This window comes from Mytilus edulis, chromosome 8 (assembly GCF_963676685.1).
Source record: "Mytilus edulis chromosome 8, xbMytEdul2.2, whole genome shotgun sequence".
NCBI lineage: Eukaryota > Metazoa > Mollusca > Bivalvia > Mytilida > Mytilidae > Mytilus > Mytilus edulis.
This window is the reverse complement of record NC_092351.1, coordinates 80,254,152-80,280,071: the sequence shown is the minus strand read 5'-3', so window position 1 is coordinate 80,280,071 and position 25,920 is coordinate 80,254,152. Positions and strand designations below refer to the sequence as shown.

At 33.2% G+C, this 25,920-nt stretch overlaps 1 protein-coding gene across 1 annotated transcript; it reads right to left on the bottom strand.

Annotated features, from left to right (window-relative positions):
• Nucleotides 1-571: 571 nt before the first annotated feature.
• LOC139486360 (acid-sensing ion channel 2-like) lies at nt 572-25,278 on the bottom strand. The gene is made up of 8 exons (XM_071271225.1): nt 24,983-25,278; nt 22,678-23,239; nt 12,692-12,790; nt 7,911-8,091; nt 7,022-7,078; nt 5,485-5,635; nt 4,497-4,588; nt 572-1,284 (listed from the first exon to the last, which is right to left on the bottom strand). Exons 1-8 carry the CDS (start codon nt 25,261-25,263, stop codon nt 1,115-1,117), a joined length of 1,593 nt encoding a protein of 530 aa, XP_071127326.1. The 5' UTR covers nt 25,264-25,278; the 3' UTR covers nt 572-1,114.
• Nucleotides 25,279-25,920: the final 642 nt, after the last annotated feature.

Genomic DNA, 25,920 nt, shown 5'->3' with positions numbered 1-25,920 from the left:
ATGACTACCTTGTGTTTTGAATACTAATAAAGTCCTTATAAAAGACACAGTGGTAAATACATTTAAACCATTGTGTCTGTCAGCTTTGGTACAAAATTGTATATGGAAATTGATTTGAATAGAAAACCAATGATATAGTGTATCCTTCTACTATGAGACAAAATAAGTATATGCACAACAAGAAAACACAAAAAAAACCCCAAAGAAACAGCCCTTTTATTGCTGTTTTTCCATCTCAAAATCACAATTGTGCCTTCAACACGAAGCACAAAACTCAACAAAAGACTATTTTCTACTTATTATAATAATGTCTTTGATTTGTTTTTACAGCACAAATTCTCAAGAAAAAGAAAAACGACACCATAATTCAAATGATTTTATACCTCTTTATCAAATTCTTTACAAATACATATACAAATATTTCTATATTGATCAATATTCACTCATTTTATCATAGATGTAAATTAAGATTTAATGTATGACGAACATTTCATTTGGAGGAATGTAATAAAAAACTTTTTTCTTCAGAAAATTGTTTTATTTGTACAAGAAGGTTTTTATCTGCGGACACTATGAAGTTGACCTTTTTCTTACGTCAATTTATTGCACATTTGTCGGTATGAACCCTCGAGCCTGTACCTTTTGTTGTTCAAGTGTGGGAGATTTACTTAAATGCTTCAATATAAAATTTCAATTCTGCAACAAGTTCATCTACATGTAAAATAAAAAGATCCTGATCAGTAAATTGTTTTTGTATGTCAGTGAACTTTGTTGGTGATGGTAGATATTTACAAAAAGTACGTTATTATTCACAAAACTAAGGGCAAAATCTCTAAAGTGGAACAATTTTCTTCTTTATTTATTTGCAGCTTAGAAAATAAAAGTTGTTCTTGTAGTTGTAAATCCAAACAAAAAAATGTCAGCAATTTCATTCGGATAAAGTTACTGAAAACAAAGGTTTTGGAAGTTCGCCTCTTTGTTCAGCCCACAGCATTCAATATAGTAAAAATATGTGTATCCATTGTCTTAAAGATTTTCGTCAAAGATCTCATCATATTTCTATACATAGATCTTTACTTCTTATACATTAATTTTCTGTTATTTCTTCTCCAAATCAATTGTATGGTGTAAGCTCATGATCAACAAGCTTTTCCTTCTTTCTAAAGGCAGAGCAACAAAATTTCCTGACTATAACGATGACAGCCAGAATAACAAATTCTAACAATTCGGATACGGTCAATAAACTGGCACCAAGGAATATCCCCATCTGTCCTCCTAGGATCCCTGTAAATAAATGACAACAATGAGCAAAATGAAAAACTGTTAAACAATCTTTTGCTACGCACATTTATTTCTTTTTTGTCGAAAGATTTATTTGCGCTTTTGCACACGATTGATTCCTGTATTCTGTGTTGCAAGAGATCAAATGAATGTCCCCTGAAGCAGGTGCGAGGAGATGTAGGAACACAATAAAATTCGCTTTTTGAAAAGAGAATATTTTTCGGTCTCTTTAAAAATAGTTGCATAATGTTTTGTTATACATCTATCGACATGACCAGAGACATATATACACATGTGTATATATGTCTCTGACATGACCAAGTACAACAGTTGATAAGCATGACTCACTAGAGTACAAACTGTTTGTTGATATTTTAATTTTTTTTAAATCAACAAAATATATTATGGCGTTCATTATCACTGAACTAGTTTAGGGACCAGTTGAAGGACGCCTCCGGATGCGGGAATTTCTCGCTACATTGAAGACCTGTTGGTGACCTTCTGCTGTTGTTTTTTTTCTATGGTCGGGTTGTTGTCTCTTTGGCACATTCCCCATTTCCATTCTCAATTTTATCCTTCTATACAGAATCGGCCGAGTTGTGGCGAATAGGTATCTGAATTCAACCTCGGTATTTAGTTGGGTTCGTGTTGCTCAGACTATATAGTTGGGTTTGTGCACTGGTTTTTTTGGGGTCTTTTTTAGCTATGACGTTGTAATCTTCTTATGTATTTGAGTGTCCTTTTGGCATCTTCAGCTCTGTTAGTTTAAACATATTTTATTGTTCAAAACAAAAAGCCTCTGTGCTACCCTTCGTACAGAAGAAACACGTTTTAACAAGGTATAGGAGATCACTTATTTTAAAAATGTTTTTATATTTTTGCTTGATATATTGTACTTAAATTGAAAAAATGGGAGGAAATCGATATATTATTTTTTTTTAAGAATCCATGCAGTACTGATTCATTTTGCAGAAGAAATGTAAACATTTCCACAAAATCCCCATTGCCATTGTCCTGTTCTGTTCTGTTCTGTTCTGTTCTGTTCTGTGTTGTGTTGTGTTTTGAAAAAATGGGAGGAAACCGATATATTATTTTTTTTGAAGAATCCATGCAGGACTGATTCATTATGCAGAAGAAATGTAAACATTTCCACAAAATCCCCATTGCCATTGTCCTGTTCTGTTCTGTTCTGTTCTGTTCTGTTCTGTTCTGTTCTGTTCTGTTCTGTGTTGTGTTGTGTTGTGTTGTGTTGTGTTGTTTTTGTTTTTCATTCAGTAGAATTTTTAATTAACCATATAAAAACAATCTTCTATAAGTCAAATCCCGAAAGTCATTTCGACTTTCTTTTCAAAGATAATACTACAGAAATAAGAAATTAAAATGATCAACCATTGTATTGAAAACACATGCAATAGTAAAAACCATGTGACATTTATTTTGCATTGTCCGTTATGATTTCATATAGTAGTACTTATACATTTGGATTTAAGTAACATTTGATGTCAGGATCAGATACATTTTCTGAGAGCTTCCTTGTCTTAAGCTTTATGCAGACAATATAAGCAAATGTTATAATAGTAAAAAGAAAGTGACTTAACGAAGAGGATCAGAAAGTTATCCGGTGTGATCAACTAAAAGTATTACAATCTTCTTAACTTTCTATAGATAGATGTTTTCCTAAAAATCAAGCATTAATACAAAAATCATTAACTATTGTATTTAACGATGGATTTATTTCACAGATTTAGAAAGAATACCATGTTGTTAATGGACATATATAGAAAGTTGCCGTTGTAAATGGGCGTTTTTCAATAAAAACGTATTTTCTTGTCCTATCCTTTAAAAAAAATGTGTTTGATCTTTGCAAGTAATTGTTTGTGCTGTCAGTACATTGCATTAGATTTAACATTTTTAAGCAAAGAAACAGTTTATTTTTAGAGGGATTGATAAGATATTGACTCCTGAATGGTCCAAAACAACCAAAATGGCATGTCCCTAGACCGCCTGTTCAACATTCATACTATAAAATATCGTACAAAAAATGAAGAAATAAATGGTTTTTTTACTTTACATAAGTTCTTTAATAATTCAAAAGTATGTTCAGAGCCAACATATTCTAATAAACACATTTCAATATAGGTTTTTTAATTTCAGAAGGTGTGTCCCTCACAAAATGTCCACTACGAAACGAAGTCATTAAAATTTGCCAATAAACAGTTTTATAAAATCAATGTAATTTTTGTTTGCAAGAGATATATACATTAGGGTCTTACAAAAGAAGTGATGCTTTTATAACGGCAATTAAATTGTTGGTAAGAAAAATTGAGCACATCAAATGGACCAGAGTGATACCGTATTTTTTATAATGTCCCCTACGAAACGGGTCAAATCTCCTTCAGTATCTGGTTTTAAAATTATGAAAAAAATATCAGTGTACAGCTTGATAAATGCTTTGATGAATACAATCAGTCTTGTTACTATTGCAATAAAGGGATTGTGGGGAAAAATAAAACATGTGAATACGTCCCTTACGAAACGGTCCCCTACGAAACAAGTATGGGAGAAAAACGTTTCGTAGTGGACACTACCACTACCATGGAGTCTTTTTTAAATCTTTTTTTCAATTATATTCGTGCAAAACAAATAACAAGGGTAAGTTTCATGTAATTTTTATTATGTTTTTATTAACATATAATAGGGTTGATGTCAACTACGAAACTTTTTGTCCACTACGAAACGGTTTTGTCCACTACGAAACGCATCAAAATGTCCACTACGTAACATGAGTTGAACCTTCATATGTACTGTCTAATCTTTATCGATAAAAATGGTTTCCAATTCAGAAAAAAAAATGATATTTTTCTAGTATTTAAAGTAAACAAACTGGAATGTCTATAGGAAACATTTAAAATTGCAAAAAATATGTGTGTTTAGAAGAAATTTCGTAGGGGACAAAAGTCCCCTACGAAACAGTACACAAATTATGAAAATAATATCATTTAAAAGAATATTTAAGATTGCACTTTTTGTTTACAAACAGGTCTATTATAGAGGTATTCAAAATAACTCTTGAAATTAAATTTTAGACAAGTTGATTTTCCATTTTTTTTAGGTCTGAAATTTACGCTTTTATTGAAAGACGCCCAAATACCAAATAAGTACACATAGTTTCACATGATTGATTTGACCACGTGACATTATATTTGCATGCTCACCCACTATATCTTCTGGATTGTACTCGGGGATAGACTCCACAAACAAATAACTTAGCGAATCGTAATATAATCTTGCCTCCAAGATCGTGTTCCTGCAAAAAGATATTATGAGACATTCTAATCAGAATGATTGAAAAAAAAATTATCAAAAAGTAAAATCACAAGAATACTAAACTGATAAAAATTCAAAAAGTATAGTCCCCAATCAAATGGCACAATCAAAAGTTTAAACACATCACACACATCAAACGTATGGAAAACAGCTGTCATATTCCTGACTTGGTACAGACATTTTCTTATGTAGAAAATGATGGATTAAACCTGGTTTTATAGATAGTCAAACCTTTCATTTGTATGATAGTCGCATTCCATTTTATCAATGACAACGACGTGTGAACAAAAAAAAACAACATTATATGCGAAAATGTTAAATATAGAGGTACAGCAGTCAACATTTTGTAATAATCTTAATCACTATAAAGCAAATCAAACAAATTCTTATGTGCACAGAGAAATCATTTGTTCAAAATATCAGTCTACATACTAGACCTTGAGTAGAGGAATCATCAGGTCATTCTAAGACCAATAGACAAATTGCATGTATCACATCCGAAAAAAAACTTCGAACAATAGAGTCTATATCAATTATGAATTGACACAGTTTTACGTGAAGGTGTCATCAGCTATCCCTTTATCCTTTTTGATAACTTTATGTTCATTGTTTAATTTAGAAACCTGGACACTTTTTGGTCAGAAAACACTGTCAAACATCCAAACATACTATCCACACTGATCTGTGTCCACACTTGTTTACGTTAGAAAAAACACTTTATTTCTCATACATGTACGATTAAACCCAAACTAACTTTCCAACCTTATCCACCAATATTGTCTAAAAATAACTGATATGGGCGATACATATTTACATATATGGCTTGATTTGTAAGAAGCTAAACACATCATGCGCTGAACGCAACCAAAAACTTACTTAATGTCTGTGTATCCTATCTGCTGAAGTGGCGGATAATAGACGTCTGCCGGGAACAATGCTGTCGAGATTGACTGATCAAAGGTCGTGAACTCGCATGATATCTGACATTCACATTGCTCTTTCAGCTCTCCACTAGAATCAAACTCAACTGTAAATATGTACCATAGTTAACTACATAAAGAATACATATATAGTAAGAGAGACAAAACACAACATACGTTTATTTGATGGACCAATTTCGCTTTCCTTAATCTTTTTCTCTTTTGTTGTGATTTAAATCAAATACCGAAAACTGAAAATGATTTAAAGTCTGAAATTCAATTCGCCGTGAATAATGTGAAGGTAGCAGACATATACCTGTGCGTCAGGAGGACATCTGACCGGTATCCACACTGTGTTCATGTAACAAATGCAAGTGTAATAGCACGTATACCTTCGGAATAAGAAAAAATGAAACCGATTTTGAAACAACAATAAACCATATATGATGTAAAATGGAATCCCAAAAACCATGGTTATGTACAACTGTACGTCGAGATGGCTACTTTACTGTTTATAAACGTATGCTTAAAACTCCCCAAGTATTAAATTAAAAGAGGTATCATGCTAGTATATTGCTTAAAATTAAATCGTTTTTCCTAAACGTGGATGAACGGATACCCCAGTTTGGTATGCACGATATTTTCAATTGCAGGAAAAAATAGCTATTTGTGGTCCTCAATGCTCTTCAACTTCGTACTTTATTTGGCCTTTTAAACTTTTTTTTATTCGAGCGTCACTGATGAGTCTTTTGTAGACGACACACAAGTCTGGCGCAATTACAAAATTTCAACCCTGGTATCTATGATGAGTTTATTTATACCTAAAATCGATAATTTAAGACAGGCTGTCGTAGTAAAACTTAAGTATTTCGAATGACCTCCACTACAAGTTGCAGTGTCATCGGGCAAATAATAAACAAGGTCCAATCTTTCTTTCCATATCCACTACAGCGGATTCCATTGAGTGTGTAGCGAATGGTAATATCTTTGGTTAGCTTTCTTGTTAGCTGAACCGTGAAGTCATTATAAGGTCAGGTTTACTACCCTACTTTCGAAGTAGCATAGTCCAACACACAGATCGATTGGTTTTCTGTCGGACAAGTCTATTCTTAAAGTAGGGTAGTTTACCTAATATAACAAAGACTTCACTGTTCAGCTAACAAGAAAGCTAACCAGCAAGCTAACCAAAGAGATTACCTTTGGCTACACACTCAATAGAATCCGCTGTAATGTCACAGAATACAACAAACTGAGATTTTAACAGGAGATGATTAATAAGACGGGTGCTCTTAGTGAAGCAAGAACAACTTACAATGCACAAACGTTTGTTCGTATTGCAAAAAAATAGAAGAAAAAAAAATGCGTAATTTTTAAGAAAGGATAATTTAATATTTGTTACTTAAATCCCACATAATTTGTGTATTCTAAGCAAAAAATAAAACAAACAAAAAACAAACAAAATATATCAAAAATCGTGATCTGATATGACTTACCTTCATGCTGATAATAGCAAGTTGCTGTTTGGGCTGGTGTGCAAAGTGTCTCATTTCCTGAATCATATAGAATTAGAGTTAACAATCATACTAAACTACACGATACCAATTGAATGCTTAGATGGAGTTTTTATATACGAACATTTTATACGCTAGAAATGTTTTTGAAAGCTATATACATACAAAAGATTTGAACGTGCAAAAAAGTTAACTCCGAAGTTTCATTAAATCAGAACCGATTTAAGATTTAATCACGCAAGTCGTTAAAGTTAACTAGTAAACATGCAGGAAATGCTACTGAGTAATTAAAAAGTCGGGAAAGCCTCCATTGGGAATTTTATGAATCAGATAGTTTCTTAAACAAACAGGCATTTTGAATTAAAATGCTTGATACACCGACAAATCTTACAAATTCAAAAAAGAAAGAAAAAAACGCAATAGTGAAACACAAGTAATAGATATATAACTAATATAAAGTAATGGATTAAATATATATCTAAAGTTTTCAATTGCCGTAGTTCTGTTTTAAGAGAAGCTGACTTAATCTTTTGAACGATGAGATGACAGAAATAAAGTCAGGAACCTGATGTTCAGTGGTTGTCGTTTCTTGATGTGGTTCATAGGTGTTTCTCGTTTCTGGTTTTTTTTTGTATATAGATTAGACCGTTGTTTTTCATGTTTGAATGGTTTCACACTTGTTTTTTTTAGGGGGGGGGGGGGGGGGCTTTATAGCTTGCAGTTCGGTGTGAGCCAAGGCTCCGTGTTGAAGACTGAACATTGACCTATAATTGATATTTACAAATTGTGAATTGGATGGCGAGAGTTGTCTCATTGATAATCATACCACATCTTCTTATATCTTTATCTTCATAATTTAAGCGTAACTTGCCTGGATCAGTAACCGCTCTGCATCCACATTTCTCTACAATATAGTTCCTACGACACTCTAACAGACATCCGGCCCGACTGTAGTATGGGTAATATTTCAATGGATTTACATAATCAGCAGAGTTGACATCTATACAATACTGATCACCCCCAGCCTTGTACGGGGCAGGTAAGTATTTGTACTGTAATATTATAGAACCCGAAATATTAAACCGAGTACAGTAATAGATTTAGTTTTTGTTAGTCTTGTATTATTTTTAATTTTAGTTTCTTGTGTACAATTTGGAGTTTAGTATGGCGTTCATTATCACTGAACTAGTATATATATTTGTTTAGGGGCCAGCTGAAGGACGCCTCCGGTTGCGTGAATTTCTCGCTGCATTAAAGACCTGTTGGTGACCTTCTGCTGTTGTCTGTTCTATGGTCGGGTTGGTGTCTCTTTGACACATTCCCCATTTCCATTCTCAATTTCATTAAATGAGCAATACGAAGGGTGCCACATGTGGAGCAGGATCTACGGACTGTTATATTATATAACCAGCAATATTAAACCTGGTAAAAGGTTTAAATGAGCAATATGAAGGGAGCTACATGTGGAGCAAGATCTGAGTAGCCTTCCGAAATACCTGAGATCACCTCTGGTTTTATTAGGTTCGTGTTGCTCAGTATTCAGTTTTTTATGTTGCGTTTTATTTACTGTTGTTTGTGTTTTGGTCTCTTTTTTCTTTTTTTTCAAAGTCCTAAAACATTTGAATAACCACATTACACAACCATTTCATGGAAGCACACAATGAACTAGAGACTGACGATAGCAAGAGAACAGTCAAAATTCAAAGATCAAAGAGAAGCTAACAACCTCCATGTCAGAGAAAATATCGACTGGGACAAATAGTACGAGCAACATGAACCCAACAAAACAGGGGATGATCCCACGAGCTCTTAAAATGTACACAGATCCCGTTTGTATGTGGCATCCGTCATTTTGCTTATGGCTAGTACACATTCGGTGATAAGTTTCATTCATAATCATGGAAAAGTGGACTGTCTTGCAATTACGACAATTGTAACATATCCGTGATCATCTGTAACACAGATATTCAACAAAAGAGGGACGAAAGATACCAAAGGGACAGTCAAACTCATAAATCTAAAATAAACTGACAACGCCATGGCTCAAAATGAAAAAGACAAACAGACAAACAATAGTACACATGACACAACATAGAAAACTAAAGAATAAACAACACGAACCCCACTAAAAACTAGGGGTGATCTCAGGTGATTCAGAAGGGTAAGCAGATCCTGCTCCACATGTGGCACCCGTCGTGTTGCTTATGTGATAACAAATCCGGTAAATGGTCTAATTCGGTAGGTCACATTCATGAAAGGGAAAGGGATTGTAGTTACGACGTCAGGAACATATCCGATATCATTTGTGAAACGGTTATTCCACAACGGTCAACCAACTCGTGATGGCGTCCGTAAAATTTACGAAGGGACTGTCAACTAACACGTGATGGCGTTTGAAAAATGTCGAAGAGATGAGTTCAACTATACCACTTAGAGAAGTCTAAATTTAAAACCTTTCTTCGTAAGAAACCTCTATCAAAGAAATTATGATAAAAAACGTCGGATCTATAATATCTTATCAATCAGTAGATGTATACTCTTTATACATATGCATTTTATACACTAGTATGTGCGTTACGTGCATGTCAAACTGTATGATATTTCGGATTAGTTGTCATCAAATCTGACGGAAAAAAAAACACGTTATCGATGTAAACAAATTGAAAGGATATATTCCTTTCTTAGTCAATAATTTTGGTGTAAGTTTCCTTTCGAATATGAGAATTAATTGACCTGATGTTTTAATCATTCACGACTTTAAAATATCTCAGTTGATACATGTAAGCAAGAGGTTACTTCTTTTTGGCGAAAAAAGGAAAAGAGGCATACACTTTATATAAACAAACTTCAAGCAATGGTATGAGATGGAACTATTAAAATTATCACGTAAGCTTCTAATTGAAAAGGGACTTTCGAATTTGTATTTTTATTGGAGTTTTGTTAAATTATTTTTTTAACTTTTAAAGCAGTCAAGAATTAGCTGACTTCTACAGTGTATCGGTCTATCGTTCTTTAATGAAAAAATGGCACTTTCATTAATCAACATGTCTATTATGGTAATCAGACATTGTAATGACTGACATTTCCATTTCCTACAGGACGTGTATTTGTGAATAATAAGACAGGAGATTCAGGATGAGCAGGAAATGTATTCGTAATAACGTAACACTATGAATATTATATATCTTTTACATTATGTTTGAGTCGTAGCTCGTTTTTGACTTTATACAACGATTAAATGTAACAATGAGGATTAGTTTCGGTGTTGCCTATGAAACAAGAATTAACAAAAATGCGAAGGATAAAGATACAAACACCAAGTGGTGAATTACAAAATCATCAAAACCCATACCAAAGTGTATACAATTTCAAACACATGGGGATAACATAATTGTTAGCAATTCAAAAGACAACAAAAACCAAAAGCCTGGTTCAAATTAAAAGAATAAGAACGAACAAGAATGTGCCCAAAGTACACCGATGCCCCACTCGCATTATCATTTTCCATGTTCAATGGACCGTGAAATTGGGTAAAAAATCTAATTTGGCCTTAAAAGTAAAAAGATCAACCAAAAGGGAACATGTGTACTAAGTTTCAAGTTGATTGGACTTCAATGTCACCAAAAACTACCTTGACCAAAAACTTTAACCTGAAACTCGCACTTTTAATTTCTATGTTCAGTGGACCATGAAAATGGGGTCAAAAGTTTAATTTTGTTTTAAAATAAGAAAGATCATATCATAAGGAACATGTGTACTAAGTTTCAAGTTGATTGGACTTCAGCTTCATCAAAAACTACCTTGATCAAAAACTTTAACCTGAAGTGGGACGAACGGACGGACGGACGCACGGACGAACGGAAGCACACCCCAGAAAACATAATGCCCCTCTACTATCTTAGGTGGGGCATAAAAATAAGTTTAGCATAAATTAATCAGCAACAACCATTGGACGTTTAGCTGTTATCTTGTGATAGAAACCTGGGAAATGTGATGAGCATGTTTGTGAACACTTAACCGTATCATATGTTAACTTGAATGGTGCGACATGTGGAGCAGGATCTGCGTACCCTTCCGGAGCACTTGAGATCACCCCCAGTTTTTTTGGTGGGGTTCGTGTTGCTTATTCTTAAGTTTTATATGTTGTGTCGTGTGTACTATTGTTTGTCTGTTTGTCTTTTTCATTTTTAGCCATGGCGTTGTCAGGTTATTTTCGATATATGAGCTTGACTTTCCCACTGGTATCTCTCGTCCCTCTTTTGATACAGATGCAACAATACTATATGAGTTCAAACTGTAAAAATCATTTGGCAAGGGATTGAATCCACCAAGTGTGACGGGGGAATACAAATATGGTCAATTGGTCTTATTCTGCCCGTCAACAAAATGCTTGCCAAAGTGTGGCGTCCGTTTGGCAGTGCAAAATGTACAAGTTTGCAGTGATTTTTGGTCAGAATGGGGACGTTAAATCCGATTTCTGGTGTAAAGAGATGCTACGCTCTTTGCACGTTTAGAACCCTTGTAACAACTCTTCGAGAGGTCCGTAGTTGGTCTGTTGCAAGGCAAAATATCTGTCCCTACCCAATATACCTACATTTTCCAGTGGCAGGTAACATTTCTCCGACCATCCATCATGATGGCTTCTATTTATAAGACCTACGTATTGCTTTTATTGTTAACTTCTTCTCGTCCTGAATATGCATGACATATTTGACATTGGACGTTTAGTTACAATAATCAATCAACAAGGAATTGAACTATTAGATCGGAAGTAACCATGTATACAACTGTCAATAAAGTTACAAAAAATAGTAATCAACGATCTGAGTTTCAACCCCAATTTCAACTAACAAATGGACCAAGTTTTCCAGATTAAAATATTAATCAGTGCACCTACAACGGATTTCGTTTTCAGCATATTAGAAAAAAAGTATTACCTTTTGCAATACCAACATATATAAATCGACAAGATGTAGTAATGAGATAGCAACTATAAGATGGTTTATGTATTAAACCTTTTATATAACATTATCCAAAAATGTATGCACTGAGCTATATCAAGGTGTACACAATGCCCAAATCCTAAAAAGAATCCTACTTTGTTACTGAATGAAAGTATAATTAATTATCGCTATTTTACGAAATTTTCCCTTGATATTACTGACTGATAATTTCCTTTCTCAACACAGTAGAGTGATATGAAAATTTATCGACAGAAACTAAGGGCTAATGTTCCCATTGTCAATGAAATTAACAACGTCGTCTTATGTTGAGGTAGTACTCAACACCCTTCACTAAAATTAATTTGGCTCGTTTAATTTTCATAAAATTTTTAGAAAGTATTTACTTTGACCCTTTGACAAAAATGTAAATATTTCAAAAAATTTGAACCAACCATTATATCAGAAAAATTACACTGTTTATATAGCAGTTCGACAAATACTAACTTTGATCATTGAGAAGCTTAATATTCTAATAACAGCACAACGTAATCAAAACGTTTAGCTGATTTTACAGAGTTATCTCCATGTAGTGTTAGGTACCACATTAAAAAGTACATCATCAAAACTCGACTGCTTTTCTCACTTTCGACGTACCGAATCAAGCGATCTCGTTGAGATGACCAACGATAATATATAAATCTATGTTTACCTTGGTCATTTTCATTGATACATAGGTTGATATTCCTGGCGATAAAATAAAACCTTTGTTGTTGACGTCTGGTTCTTCTTCAGGATCATGAAGGACTATCTAAAGAATAAGTACATGGTTTAAGTTATAAAACCAGGTTCAATCCATCATTTTCTACATATGAAAATGTCTGTACCTACTCAGGATTTTGACAGTTGTTATGCATTCGTTTGATGTGTTTGAGCTTTACATTTTGCAATTTGAACAGGGACTTTCCCTTTTGAATTTTCCTCGGAGATCAGTATTTTTGTGATTTTACTTTTTTTTTTACATTTTTCAAAGACAGAAGAAAGTTTATACAAATCTTTTTCAAGACATATGTTATGGTTTGAAATACTTTTATAACCCCAATTAGTACATACTATATTATGAACTATATAAATATTTATCGTTCTAGGATAAATAAAGTGAAAGGTTTAGTTTATACTTCAAATACAAAATTATGAACTTATTTGGTGATCCTTTTAAGGTTATTCATACAAAGTAAATAATAAATGAGGTTTTAATGAGTATTTTATTACTTAATTGGACAAGTTCACATAATATAAACAATGAATGTTTCTTTAAATCAATGTTTGCTTTTATTTGGGAAATTGTGTTTAAAGCATCCCAAAACCAGGAAAGCAAGCAATTAAGATAATATAGTTTAGTGTTTGTCAGTTTCTTCATACCCGTAGCCAGGAGGTGGGGGGGGGGGGGGGGGGGGGGGTTCGGGGAGGGGTTCGGACGAACCCCCCCTTGAAAACAAATAATGACTGTTAAAGTCAACGTTCTGTTCGAATTGTGACTGTTAAAGTCGAGCTTTTGAGGCCAACGAACCCCCCTTTGGAAATTCCTGGCTACGGGCCTGATCTTGCAACCACATTTACTTAGTAGCTTACATTTGTAGTCTTCACTCCATCAGATATTTTAAAAAAATTGAACTTAAATTCATAATTTAATAGAATGTTAACAAAAAGTAAATTCACAAAAATACTGAACTTCGAGGAAAATTCAAAACGGAATGTCCCTAATCAAATGACAAAATCTAAAGCACAAACACATCAAACGAATATAGATAACAACTGTTATTTTCCTGACTTGGTACAGACATTTTCTTATGTAGAGAATGGTGGATTAAACCTGGTTTAATAGATATTTCAACCTCTCACGTGTATGACAGTAGCATAAAATTCCATTATATTGACAACGATGTGTGAACAAAGCAATGACATAATAGGACGAAATGTCAAAAATAGGGATACAGTGGTCAACACTGTTTTATAATCTTAATCACTAAAAAACAAACATATATGTATGAAGAAGCACACAAAGGCATAAAGACAAAGCACATTAGCAAAATAAAAGACAAGAATAAAAGAATTACAATTGCACAATAACATAATGACGAGATGTATAAGTACAGAGACACGTCATATGTACCAAAGAAAAACAAAAGGCATATAGAAAAAGCACATTTGCAAAATTGAAGGACAAGAATACAAAACTTATCAGAGAACAATAACACAATGACGGGATTTAAAAGTACAGAACTTAGCTTTTTAAATAAACTATCAATAAACCAATAAAACACATATAATGAAGATAGAATGCTAATGTAATACTGCATCAATTTTACTTCCTATTTATCTGCTGAATACCACAGATATAATCAGACACACCCACCACTTGTATCAAACATTGAATTTTCCACCAGCTTGAAATACTTACCGTCCCTCCTATTCTGAATTTAAGTATTACTACTTTCTTGGTATAAAAGAGATTTAAAAAGGCTACGTCGACAAATATCTATTACGTAAGTCTTTATATTTCTGTAATTGTTAATGACAGTGTAAAAACCACAAATATCATGGTGTAAATTGTATAGATTTGAAGAATTTTCTTTATCAAGACCTGTAAAATATACAGTTTTGAGATTTTCTCGGCATTTTGACTATAGTTCTCTGTTTAAAAATATTCAGTTATATGCCGTTATATGAAGAGATTTTTGAAGAACACTCATGGAGTTGAGATACTGTAAATTGAAGTAAAGATTATACTGTTTGGGAATGCCTCTGATTTGAAATAAATTGAGGGAAAATTTCCCCTTTCTTTCTTTCTTTCGTATATATTGTCCAAATGGAAAACAACAGTCGTGTTCCGTTCTTGGGACATACATGTGCAAAATTCAACTCTATATACCATAAGTGAGAGTAGTAATGCTCTTTACCGTCAGGCGTCAAACGTCTAGTTTCAGCTACCGTTAGCGTCAAATTTGTTAAGATTTTACTTATTATTAAGTTTACTGGCGACGCTTTAGCGGAGACAGTTAACGGGTATTTGCCATCATCAAATCCCCAACTGATGCTGTCGGAGCTTAAAATACAATATTGTTATCTCCATTCCAATGAAACTGACAGAAAACAACGTTAAAACATGTATTTATAATCTGTCATATGCCGTCTGCGCTTGCGCGTACGTTCCATGGCATCAATTATCAATTGATGCCATGTAAATAAGTGACGTTATCCAATCAAAATAAACTTTACAAACGTTGTTGCATTTTAATGATGGATTGATTGATTGCTGTTTGCCTATTATCCAGTTAAAAAAATATCAGGACGAGAATTAGTTACTAATAACATACAATAGGTAGACCCTGTGTTAATAATCGCCTGGGATAAAATGCTGAAATGTGGACTGCAACTGGAAAATTGAGGTAAATTGAATACGGAAAGAAACGTACGTACGCATCAAAGAGTTTGAAAGATTCTTTGTGTACTGGGAGCGTAACTCTTATTCTACACCAGACATCGGATTTAACATCCGCTTTCTGATCGGAAGTGGCAGGGTGTTTATACACCCCAAACAACCAAACACAAGCACCAACTTGGAAAACGTTTCCCTTCCAGTGGGAAGACGACCACACATTAGAATAAATATATTCCTCGGTCATTCTTGCAGTTTCGAATTTTTTAATTCATTCTGCTTTACTAATGTACAATTTCTATTATACATCTTCATTTGTTTTGAATTTGTATGTCAAATTCCCTTTTGAAACATTGTAATCTAAAGACTATACAACACACATGCCTACCAAAAATCAGGGTACAATCAGGTGTTCAGAAAATGTTATCAGATCCTGGTCTATATGTGGAAACTGTCGTGTTGCTTATTAATATGTAAGTACAAAAGACAGAATTTATGATAATTATACTTTCATACAACGCCGTATTTATTCAAAAGAATAAGTAAAATAGACCATAAACTGATGAGCTTTCATTTCTAGACGTACACTGTATTTAACCAAGTAAAATTTGAAAAACCTAAGAAGAATTAATATTTCATAATATTTAATGATAACCACGTTTTATTGGGAATATCCAATTCAATTCACCACGTTTTATTGGGAATATCCAATTCAATTTGGAAGTAATTATAATGCTCTAGTGACATTTCTTTTGCAGTCTTAATTTGTAAACATATTTGACGAAAAGCTGATTGTGTGTTTCTGCATGCATGCACATCTTACTCTTCCAGCAATAGTTGAAAAAAAACTCACACAGTTCAAATTCATTACAACATATAAAAGTGTATGTATCGAAACGGTGAAGATATGTGAATTCTTTTTTATGAAATGAACAAATATGTTCAAATTTGCTGATACAAATTATATAGAAAAAGCAAATAAAAAATACTAAGTATGAAATGTTTACAAATAAAGGCAACAGTAGTATACCGCTGTTCGAAATTCATCAGTCGATTGAAAAAAAAATTCTGGGTTACAAACTAAAACTGAGAGAAATACATCAAATATGAGAGGAGACCTACGACACAACAGAAACACAACATTAAAATTTTAACACACAGATAAACGAACTATAATATAACAATGGGCATTTTCCTGATTTAGTACACATTTATATAACATTAGAATTCCTGATATTGTACACATTTATATAACATTAGAATGAAAACATTAAATGACAGGACTACAATACAAATAAATGGGAGGACAGAGAAACACACGAATAATAACCCACAAAAGATACCAGGTTTAAAATTTAATACGCCAGACGCGCGTTTGGTCCACAGAAGACTAACCAGTGATGACCTTAATTCCTTTAATGCAAATTATAATAATAAATTGTCGACTTTCCCTACTTAGCATGGAGTAGAGTGTCGTTAACCCTATAACATGTACAACGTATGGAGTAGAGTGTCGTTAACCCTATAACATCTATAACATAAGTGTCGTTAACTCTATAACATGTATAACGTATGGAGTAGAGTGTCGTTAACCCTATAACATGTATAACGTATAGTGTCGTTAACTCTATAACATGTATAACGTATGGAGTAGAGTGTCGTTAACCCTATAACATGTATAACGTATAGTGTCGTTAACTCTATAACATGTATAACGTATCTTAGCATGGAGTATAGTGTCGTTAACCCTATAACATGTATAACATATCAAACATTATACAATCCTAATGAACGAAACAAAAACAAAATAGAATAAATTACTTTATGCAGTTTCAATCAGTCTTCAATTCTGGTTTATTTTCTACAATGCACTGCATTTTCATATGTATCAGATCTCACTGTGCTGTTTTAATTACATAATAAATGTCAATCAATGGGTAAATAAATCCTATGGAATGTTATATTGACTGGCAGATTAAATGTAAGAATCGCCTGCTTTCACATTTTGATCGTAACATTTTTTTTTAAAACTAATATGATGGAATAATTTAGACTCACACAATTAATGATGAATTATTTATATCTGTACGTTCAAGTAATTTTTTTTTTGTCTCCTGTTTATTTAAAATATATCTGTTGAAAATTTCAATTTAATGTAATACACCGATATACAAACTAATCAATGATACCAAAATGATAAGACGCGTGTGTATTCTATCTAAATGGGACTAGAATGAAATAGTTGGATGGACAGATCAATTACAAAATTGAAGAGCACTACAAATGAAAAATATAAAAAGTAGTGCCGAATTGGATTAGAGCATTCTTTTTCAGCTGCTACTAAGACTTTGTAAAACGTCACCAGTGCATAAGCAGAAACTAGGGGTATATCAAGGATTCAGTCATGCTACCCTTTACGATTCCATTCGTGGCTACTTTCTGGTAATCATTAAATGTGAAACATTTGGCTATACTTTTTGGACCTTTTAGATTATAGCTCTTTATCTTTTATATAAGCTTTGGATTTCAAATATTTTGGCCACGAGCATCACTGAAGAGACATGTATTGTCGAAATGCGCATCTGGTGCAAGAAAATTGGTACCATTAATTTTATTACCCCATTGTGTTATTTTAGGAACTAATATGTCTTTACACGGAACCAAATGTCGTTCGTTTACACAGTAATGGAACATATCCTCTAAATCAAAAGATGATTTGTTTAACCAGTCTTCAGGCACAGAAGCGTTCAACTCAGCAAATGCCGGCGATGAGTAGTTAATATGTGGTAAAACAACTCCGAGACGACTGCTGTGTAACAAATGGGTTGTCATTACTGCACTGGCGTTGATAGAAGTTCTTTTAAGTGGCGACATGTTGCAAATTGTAACGGCAGGATAATTCATGGCCTTCACGAAGTTAATATTAATGTTGGTCAGTGTAGAATTGGTTCTGTAGTACGCATACAGTGTATACACCATGTATATAAGAAGTGATCCCATACCTTATAAATAGTAAATATCCATATCACCCTGTTAAAGTAAATATCAAATGACTTTTAAGCAAAATAAATCCTTTTGAATTCGGCAATAATGCTTTAATAGTACCGAACACAATGCATATTTCAGATTAAAAAAAATAACAATGAAACGATAAAGGAGACAGAAATTTCCCAATCTATTGATGATAATATAGTTTGTCATTAAAGAACCTAAAACGAGGTAAAATTTAATTAAACTGTATGATGATATTATCACAATGTACTCTCATTTCTCACACTTAATTGTCAGAAAGTAAGAGAATTTTTTTTTCAGTTTTAACGAAATTCAAGAGGAAAAAGGTAGTCGCATTAATAAGATAAAAAAGGAAAACAACACGTTAAAAATTTCATGCGTCTGTCGCGCTTTTCTGTATTTAACCTCATCACAAACGCTCAAAGCCTACTATTTGAAAGCCAAGGATGAAAAGCTTTATTACCAAAATGATCCTGAACAATAGCAAAATCTATGTAAATAAACTTACCACCTCAGTTGATATTTACTCTCTTTCCTTGCATGTCGTTGTAGTCACTGATGAGTCTTTTGTAGACGAAACGCGCGTCTGGCGTAAATATTAAATATGAATCCTGGTATCTATGATGAGTTTATTTACAACAACTGGGTTGATGCCACTGCTGATGGATGTTTAATTCTCCGAGAGTAGCACCAGACAAGTAATCATGCTTCTGTGTTGACTTGAGTTATCATTGATATGTTCATAATTATAAATCAACTGTTAACAAAACTTTGAATTTTTGAAATACTAAGGCTTTTCTACCTCAGGAATAGATTACCGTAGCTGTATATAGAAAAACTTTTAAGAATTGATGGTCCTCAATGCTCTTCATGTTTGTACTTTATTTGGCATTTTTATTTTTTTTTTATTCGAGCGTCACGGATGAGTCTTTTGAAGACGAAACGCTCGTCTGGCGTAAATACTAAATTTGAATCTTGGTATGAATGATGAGTTTATATACCGCTGTTCTTAAGTCATAAATCAATCCTAATTCTATCTTATTTTTGAGATATAGTTTTAGTCATTCTAATTTGACGTAATTTTTGTGCTGTTTCAGAATTTCAACTAATGTGACGTAATTTTTGTGCCTTTTCGCCACTTCGTATGTGACGTCAATTTTTTTTTCTCACTTTTTGCGTTGAGGCCTTGATTGGTTCAGATGTGTCTATTTTTTGTGTTGGTTTATCGTCGCTGGGCTTCCGAAATGTTGTAAATTACAAATTTTGCAAGAAAAAAATATCTCACAAACAGGCTTTGAAAATTTTGTCAAAATGCATGCTTCCAAAATGTCGTATGTGAACTTAAAACATTTTTGCAAATAGCAGTGAAAGAAAAACTTTTACATTTCTGGATTATCCGAGAACCGAAATTATTTTCACAGAAATAAAGAAATGTACAATTATTTCATTCCCAAAGCCACTATACAACGATTTTCAAGTTTTCATACAACATTTTGGAAGCAAACTTTACAAACAACTGACATTGGCAATTTTGTAATAAGTCTTATTTCAAACGATTTGATTGGTCTAACTGTATGCTATTTTGTAATACCAAAGATTTCCTCCCGCCCAGATCATGGGTATCAAAATATTTTTTTAGGCAAACAAGTTATATACGACATTTTGGAAGCCCAGCGACGTTATGTATGTATCTGGGTTTTGTTTTTGTTTTCTGTAATAAGTTAATACTTCAGTTTTATCATATATTTCTTTTATATTCATTTGATAAAATTTACTGTTTGCAATAGCATAAATTGTTCTTAATTAATAATAATCCCAAGCAGAAGACCAAAGCCTTATTTGGCACAATCTTTTTGAAAATTTGATCCTCAGTGCTGTACAACTGTGTATTTGTTTTGCCTTTCGAACTTTTATATCTGGGCGTGTCTGGTAAGTCTTGTGTCGACGGCGCGTTTCTGGCGTATTGAATTTTAAACCTGATGCCCTTTGTTAGCTATTATTCATGTGTTTCTTTGTCTAATATATTCTCCTATTTATTTGTATTGTATTCCTGTAATATTATGTTGTCATTTTAATATTATATTTGACATTGCCATTGATGTGCAAGGTTTGGCATGCCACTTAATCAGGTACAACCCGTCATTTTTTTCTTTAAAAATGTCCTGTACCAAGTAAGGAATTTGGCCATTGTTATATTATAGTTCGTTTCTGTGTGTGTTACATTTTAACGTTGTGTTTCCTTTGTGTCGTTTGTTTTCTCTTGTGTTTGAGTGTGAATTCACATTACTATAAGACGTGTCACGGTACTTTTCTATCTCAAATTCGTGTATTTGGTTTTGATGTTATATTTGTTATTCTCATCGGATTTTGTCTAATGCTTAGTCCGTTTCTGTGTGCATTTTTATGTTGTGTAGTTTTTCTCCTCTTATATTTAATGCGTTTTAGTTTGTTACCCCGATTTTGTTTTTTGTCCATGAATTTACGAGTTTTGAACAGCGGTATACTACTGTTGCCTTTATAATTCGATTTAAAGAAAACAAATCCAGGTTACAAACTAAAACGGAGGTTTAAACGAACTATAAGGTAACAACTGCGATTTTCCTGACTTGGTACATGTACAGGACGTTTTAAGAAAAATGGTGGGTTGAACCAGGTTTTTGCGGCTAGCCAAACCTCGCGCTTTAATGGTAAACATGTCAAAATAGGGGTACAGCAGTCAACATTGTTTTACAATATTAATATCTAAAATCAAACATATATATATGAAGAAGCACAAAAAGGTATATACTGGTAAGCAAAGCACATTAGCAAAAATGAAAGACAAGAATAAAAAAATCTACATTAGCACATTAACATAATGACGCGATCACAGGTAATTTTTATCAGATTTTTTTTTATATATACCTTAATAAAATATAACATTTGTTATATTAATGTTTATATAAAAAGAACTAATTCTGAGACAGGGTCATGTGGACGGGATGAATAAGTACAGAGCGACATTATTTGTACCAAAGAAACACAAAAGGCATATAAACATAGTGCACTAGTAAAATTGAAGGACAAGAATACAAAATATGTCAGAGAACAATAACACAATGACGGGAAGCTTAAGTACAGAACTTAGCTTTTCAAATAAACTATCAATAAACCAATAAAACAAATATATTGAAGATAGAATGCTAATGTTACACCATAGAGCAATTTTACACCCTATTCATCTACTGAATACGACAGATGCAATCAGACACACACACCACTTGTATCAAACATTGAATTTTCCATAAGCTTCACATATTGTTTGTCTCTCCTATTCTGATTTGAAGTATTACTTTTTTCTTGGTATTCTAAAGATTTAAAAAGGCTACGTCGACAAATATCCATCACGTAAGTCTATATATTTTTTAATTGTTAATGAAAGTGTAAAAACCACAAATAGCATTGTGTATATTGTAAGGATTTGAAGGATATTCTTTACCTGTAAAATATACGGTTTTGAGATTTCTTCCGGTATAGGAATATAAACTATAGTCCTTAGTTTAAAAATATTCCGTTATATGTCGTTATATGATAAGATTTTTGAAGTACACCCATGGAGTTGTGATACCATAAATTCAAGTTTAACCTGTTTTGGAATGCCTGTGATTTGAAATAAGTTGAGAGGAACTTGCCCTATTCCTTCTTTCAGATAGATTGTCCAAATGGAAAACAATAGTCGTTTACCGTTCTTGGAACATTAGACGTGCATATATTGTACTAGTTATAGACCATAAGTTTGTAAATTAGAAGCATTAAAAGTATTAAAATAAAAAAATAAAAACTAAAAAAAGACGAACCATCGAGTTTAGACAAGCAAATAATCAGACTTCGGCTGTTGTCTTCTAATTGATCGGGTTGTTGTCTCTTTGACACATGCCCCCTTTTCATTCTTAATTTTATGATCACAAACATATCATCTTACTAGATCTACTTACCAGAAAGAAAAAGAATCTACTTTCTTTAATATACTTGGACGAATTAAAGGGCGTGAGAAAAAAGCCAAACTGAGTTCGCCGTTTCAGGATCTAATACATTTCTGGTAATTTTTTCAAAAGCGTACACCAAAATGTTGTGTTTGGTTTAAACGTTCTTATAATGGAAATTCAACCCATGACATGGCGTTATGTTCATTTTGGTGTACACGCAATGATATGACCAATAGTCCTTTAAATTCTAAAAAGACCAATTTGCAATTAAAAATAACTTACCTTCACACCAGCAGCAAGATTTGTACTGTAGACATATTCGTCCTGTTTCACATCTATGTAGAAGGTCAAGGCTGTTGTAGATCCAGTCATGCTACCCTTCACTATACCATTTGTAGCAACTTTCTGGTAATTATTAAATGTGAAACATTTACCCCATTGTGTTATTTTAGGAATTAATATGTCTTTACACGGAACCAGATGACGTTCGTTTACACAGTAATGGAACATATCCTCTAAGTCAAATGATGATTTGTTTAACCAATCTTCAGGCACAGGATCATTCAACTCAGCAAATGCCGGCGATGAGTAGTTAAGATGTGGTAAAACAACTCCAAGGCGACTGCTGTGTAACAAATGGGTTGTCATTACCGCACTGGCGTTGATAGAAGTTCTTTTAAGTGGCGACATGTTGCAAATTGTAACGGCAGGATAATTCATGGCCTTCACGAATTTAATATTAATGTTGGTCAGTGTAGGATTGGTTCTGTAGTACACATACAGTGTATACACCGTGTATATAAGAAGTGATCCCATACCTATCAAAGCAAATATCCATATCACCCTGAAAATTAAATTATAAAATGACTTTTAAGCGTAATAGATAATTTCTAATTCGGCAACAATGTTTTAACTGAGCGAAAACAATATATATGTAGGACTCTAAAGTGCGATGGGGATGCTTAAGTACGATGATCACGCTAAAGTGCGATGGTCTTCGCTAAAGTGCGATGGTCTTCGCTAAAGTGCGATGGTCTATGGTAAAGTGCGATGCTTACATACGCTAAAGTCCGATGGTCCGCGAAAGTGTAGATATAAAAACATAGTTTGATTATGACGTTAACAGTCGTTTATACAAACCAAAAAAATATGTGCTTTCCGGAAGATACATTACGAATATTTGATTAACAACTTTTAAACCGGAATGTGCTTGACTTTATTTCAAACCTAACCTGGCTTAGTCGGATAAAACAAATGTGTTTATTTTCGGGTGCAGGAAAAAAGACCTGTGTCTTGCGCAGGATAGTCCTTTGACAACTTTTCTATATAGATACAAAATAGTATACGCAGCGGTATCCTGTTTCCTGTATCCTGCTTCTATTCGAAAAAAAAATCATTGTTTACTTTGCAGTCTACATAGAGTCCTATTAAAATAATGTCAATTTTATTGAAAATTAACGTCGGTAAAATAGAGGTATTTGTAACTTATGTGACGACGGTAAGGGGAGTGTTCATAGTAGTGATTGACTGTGTGTACGGCAAGCTACACAAATTGTCACGATATCAATGCGCCCGAATTTTTGAAAAATTGATTTAACAGGACATACAGTATTTTGTGACACCTAAATGACTTTTATTTAGTAATCATTACGTGGTTGGGCTTTTAAATTTAGAAACAATTAAGCCTGTCGGTAAGTTATACCTAAGCCTATCACATATGTTATACCTTAGCATATGTATATACTCTCTCTTACAAAAAAAAAGACAATTATTTTTTAAATCTGCACTTTAATCCCCTAACCTATGGTCCATTGCATGATAAACCATCGTGCATTAACAAAAAAACAACCATCGCACTTTAGCGTGAGACACCATCGTACTTTAGCGTACATCATCACACTTTTGCGTGACCATCGCACTTTAGAGTTACATCACACTTTAGAGTCCTACATATATATTTCAGATTACAAAAAGTAAGTATAAAACGATAAAAGAGGACAAAAATGTCCAAATCTATTGAAGATAATATAGTCTATAAACTCATCATAGATACTAAATGTACCAGGATTGAAATTTTGTATTTGCGCCAGACGCGCGTTTCTTTTCAGTGACACTCGAATAAAAAAAGGTCGAAATGGCCAAAAAAAGTACGAAGATAAATATCATTGAGGATCAAAAGTTCAGTAAAGTGTTACAAAATACGGCTAAGGTAATCTATTCCTGAGGTAGAAAAGTTTTGTAAAAATCTAATCTATCTTTATGACCATAGCTATGATAATTCAGGTCAGAAGTGCTGACTACTTGGCTGGTAATACCCTCGGTTATTAAGTTATCAGAAAATTTGAGAACTCTTTTCAGTTGGTTCAAAATCCACGAAGAAAAAAGTAGTCTCGTTAATAAGATAAAAAATGAAAGCAACACGTAATAAATTCCCTTCGCCCAAAGCCCTTTTCTTGATTTCCATTCATCACGAACGTTCAAAGGCGAATATTTGAGAGTTAAGGATGTATAAGAACTTTAACAATTGAAAATCTATATTACCAAACTGGACCTAAATAATAGCCAAATCGATCTATATAAAACTTACCATCTAAGTTGATATTTACTCTCTTTCCTTGCATGTCGTAGACCATGCATAGTTGTCGTTTCTGTAAACTCCTTCCATAATGTCTGCATGCTGATAATGCTCTCTGATGTCTTTGAAAAGTCTTTCCCGGGACATTTTATATCATCAAGTTTGGTTTCAGTTTGTAATTGTTTTAAATCTATTTTTTCCTTTTTATTCACTTCGACATTTGAAATTGGGTAATTTCGAAAATCCGTTATGGTATTTTTCCCAAACGCAGGACGAACCTTCACGAACGGCATGTTTGCAGACTTTTAATAAAATGAATTATTTGATCTTTGATCGTTTTATACTGGAACTTGTCTGATTGATTTTTACCTATTTACATCAATTGTAATCTCATATTATAAACTACATAATTAAAACTGTAGAAACATTAATATAAAATCATTATCTTATGAATAATCACAAGGTACTAGTAACTCTTTTCTCTTTGATAAACAACAGCGCGACTATCTTTTTAAAACAATGATTTAAAAAAAAAACACTGAAGATTTTCTACCCTTTAATTAGATAACGTTATCTTAAAATTTTGGCCTGTTCATCTTTTTGAGACGAGCATCACTGATGGTGTTCAACAGGATCATCCAATTTATGCCATTATAGATTAATGTTTTACAGACAACAGATATGGTCATAGTATTTCAATATAGCTTTTTCTGTGTGTGTTACAATTTAACGTTGCGTCGTTTGTTTTCTCTTATTTTTGAGTGTAAATTGACATTGCGATAAGACGTGTCACGGTACTTGTCTATCCCAAATTCATGTATTTGGTTTTGATGTTATATTTGTTATTCTCGTGGGATTTTGTCTGATTCTTGGTCCGTTTCTGTGTGTGTTAGTTACATTGTAGTGTTGTGTCGTTGTTCTCCTCTTATATTAATGCGTTTCCTTCAGTT

Excerpts from the sequence above, each read along its gene's own strand:
- LOC139486360 (XM_071271225.1), bottom strand. The coding sequence starts at position 25,263 with ATGCCGTTCGTGAAGGTTCGTCCTGCGTTTGGGAAAAATACCATAACG. Across the intron at positions 5,636-7,021 it reads TTGCTATTATCAGCATGAAG|TTGAGTTTGATTCTAGTGGA; the intron begins GTAAGTCATATC and ends ACATATTTACAG. Across the intron at positions 4,589-5,484 it reads ATAGGATACACAGACATTAA|GAACACGATCTTGGAGGCAA; the intron begins GTAAGTTTTTGG and ends ATCTTTTTGCAG.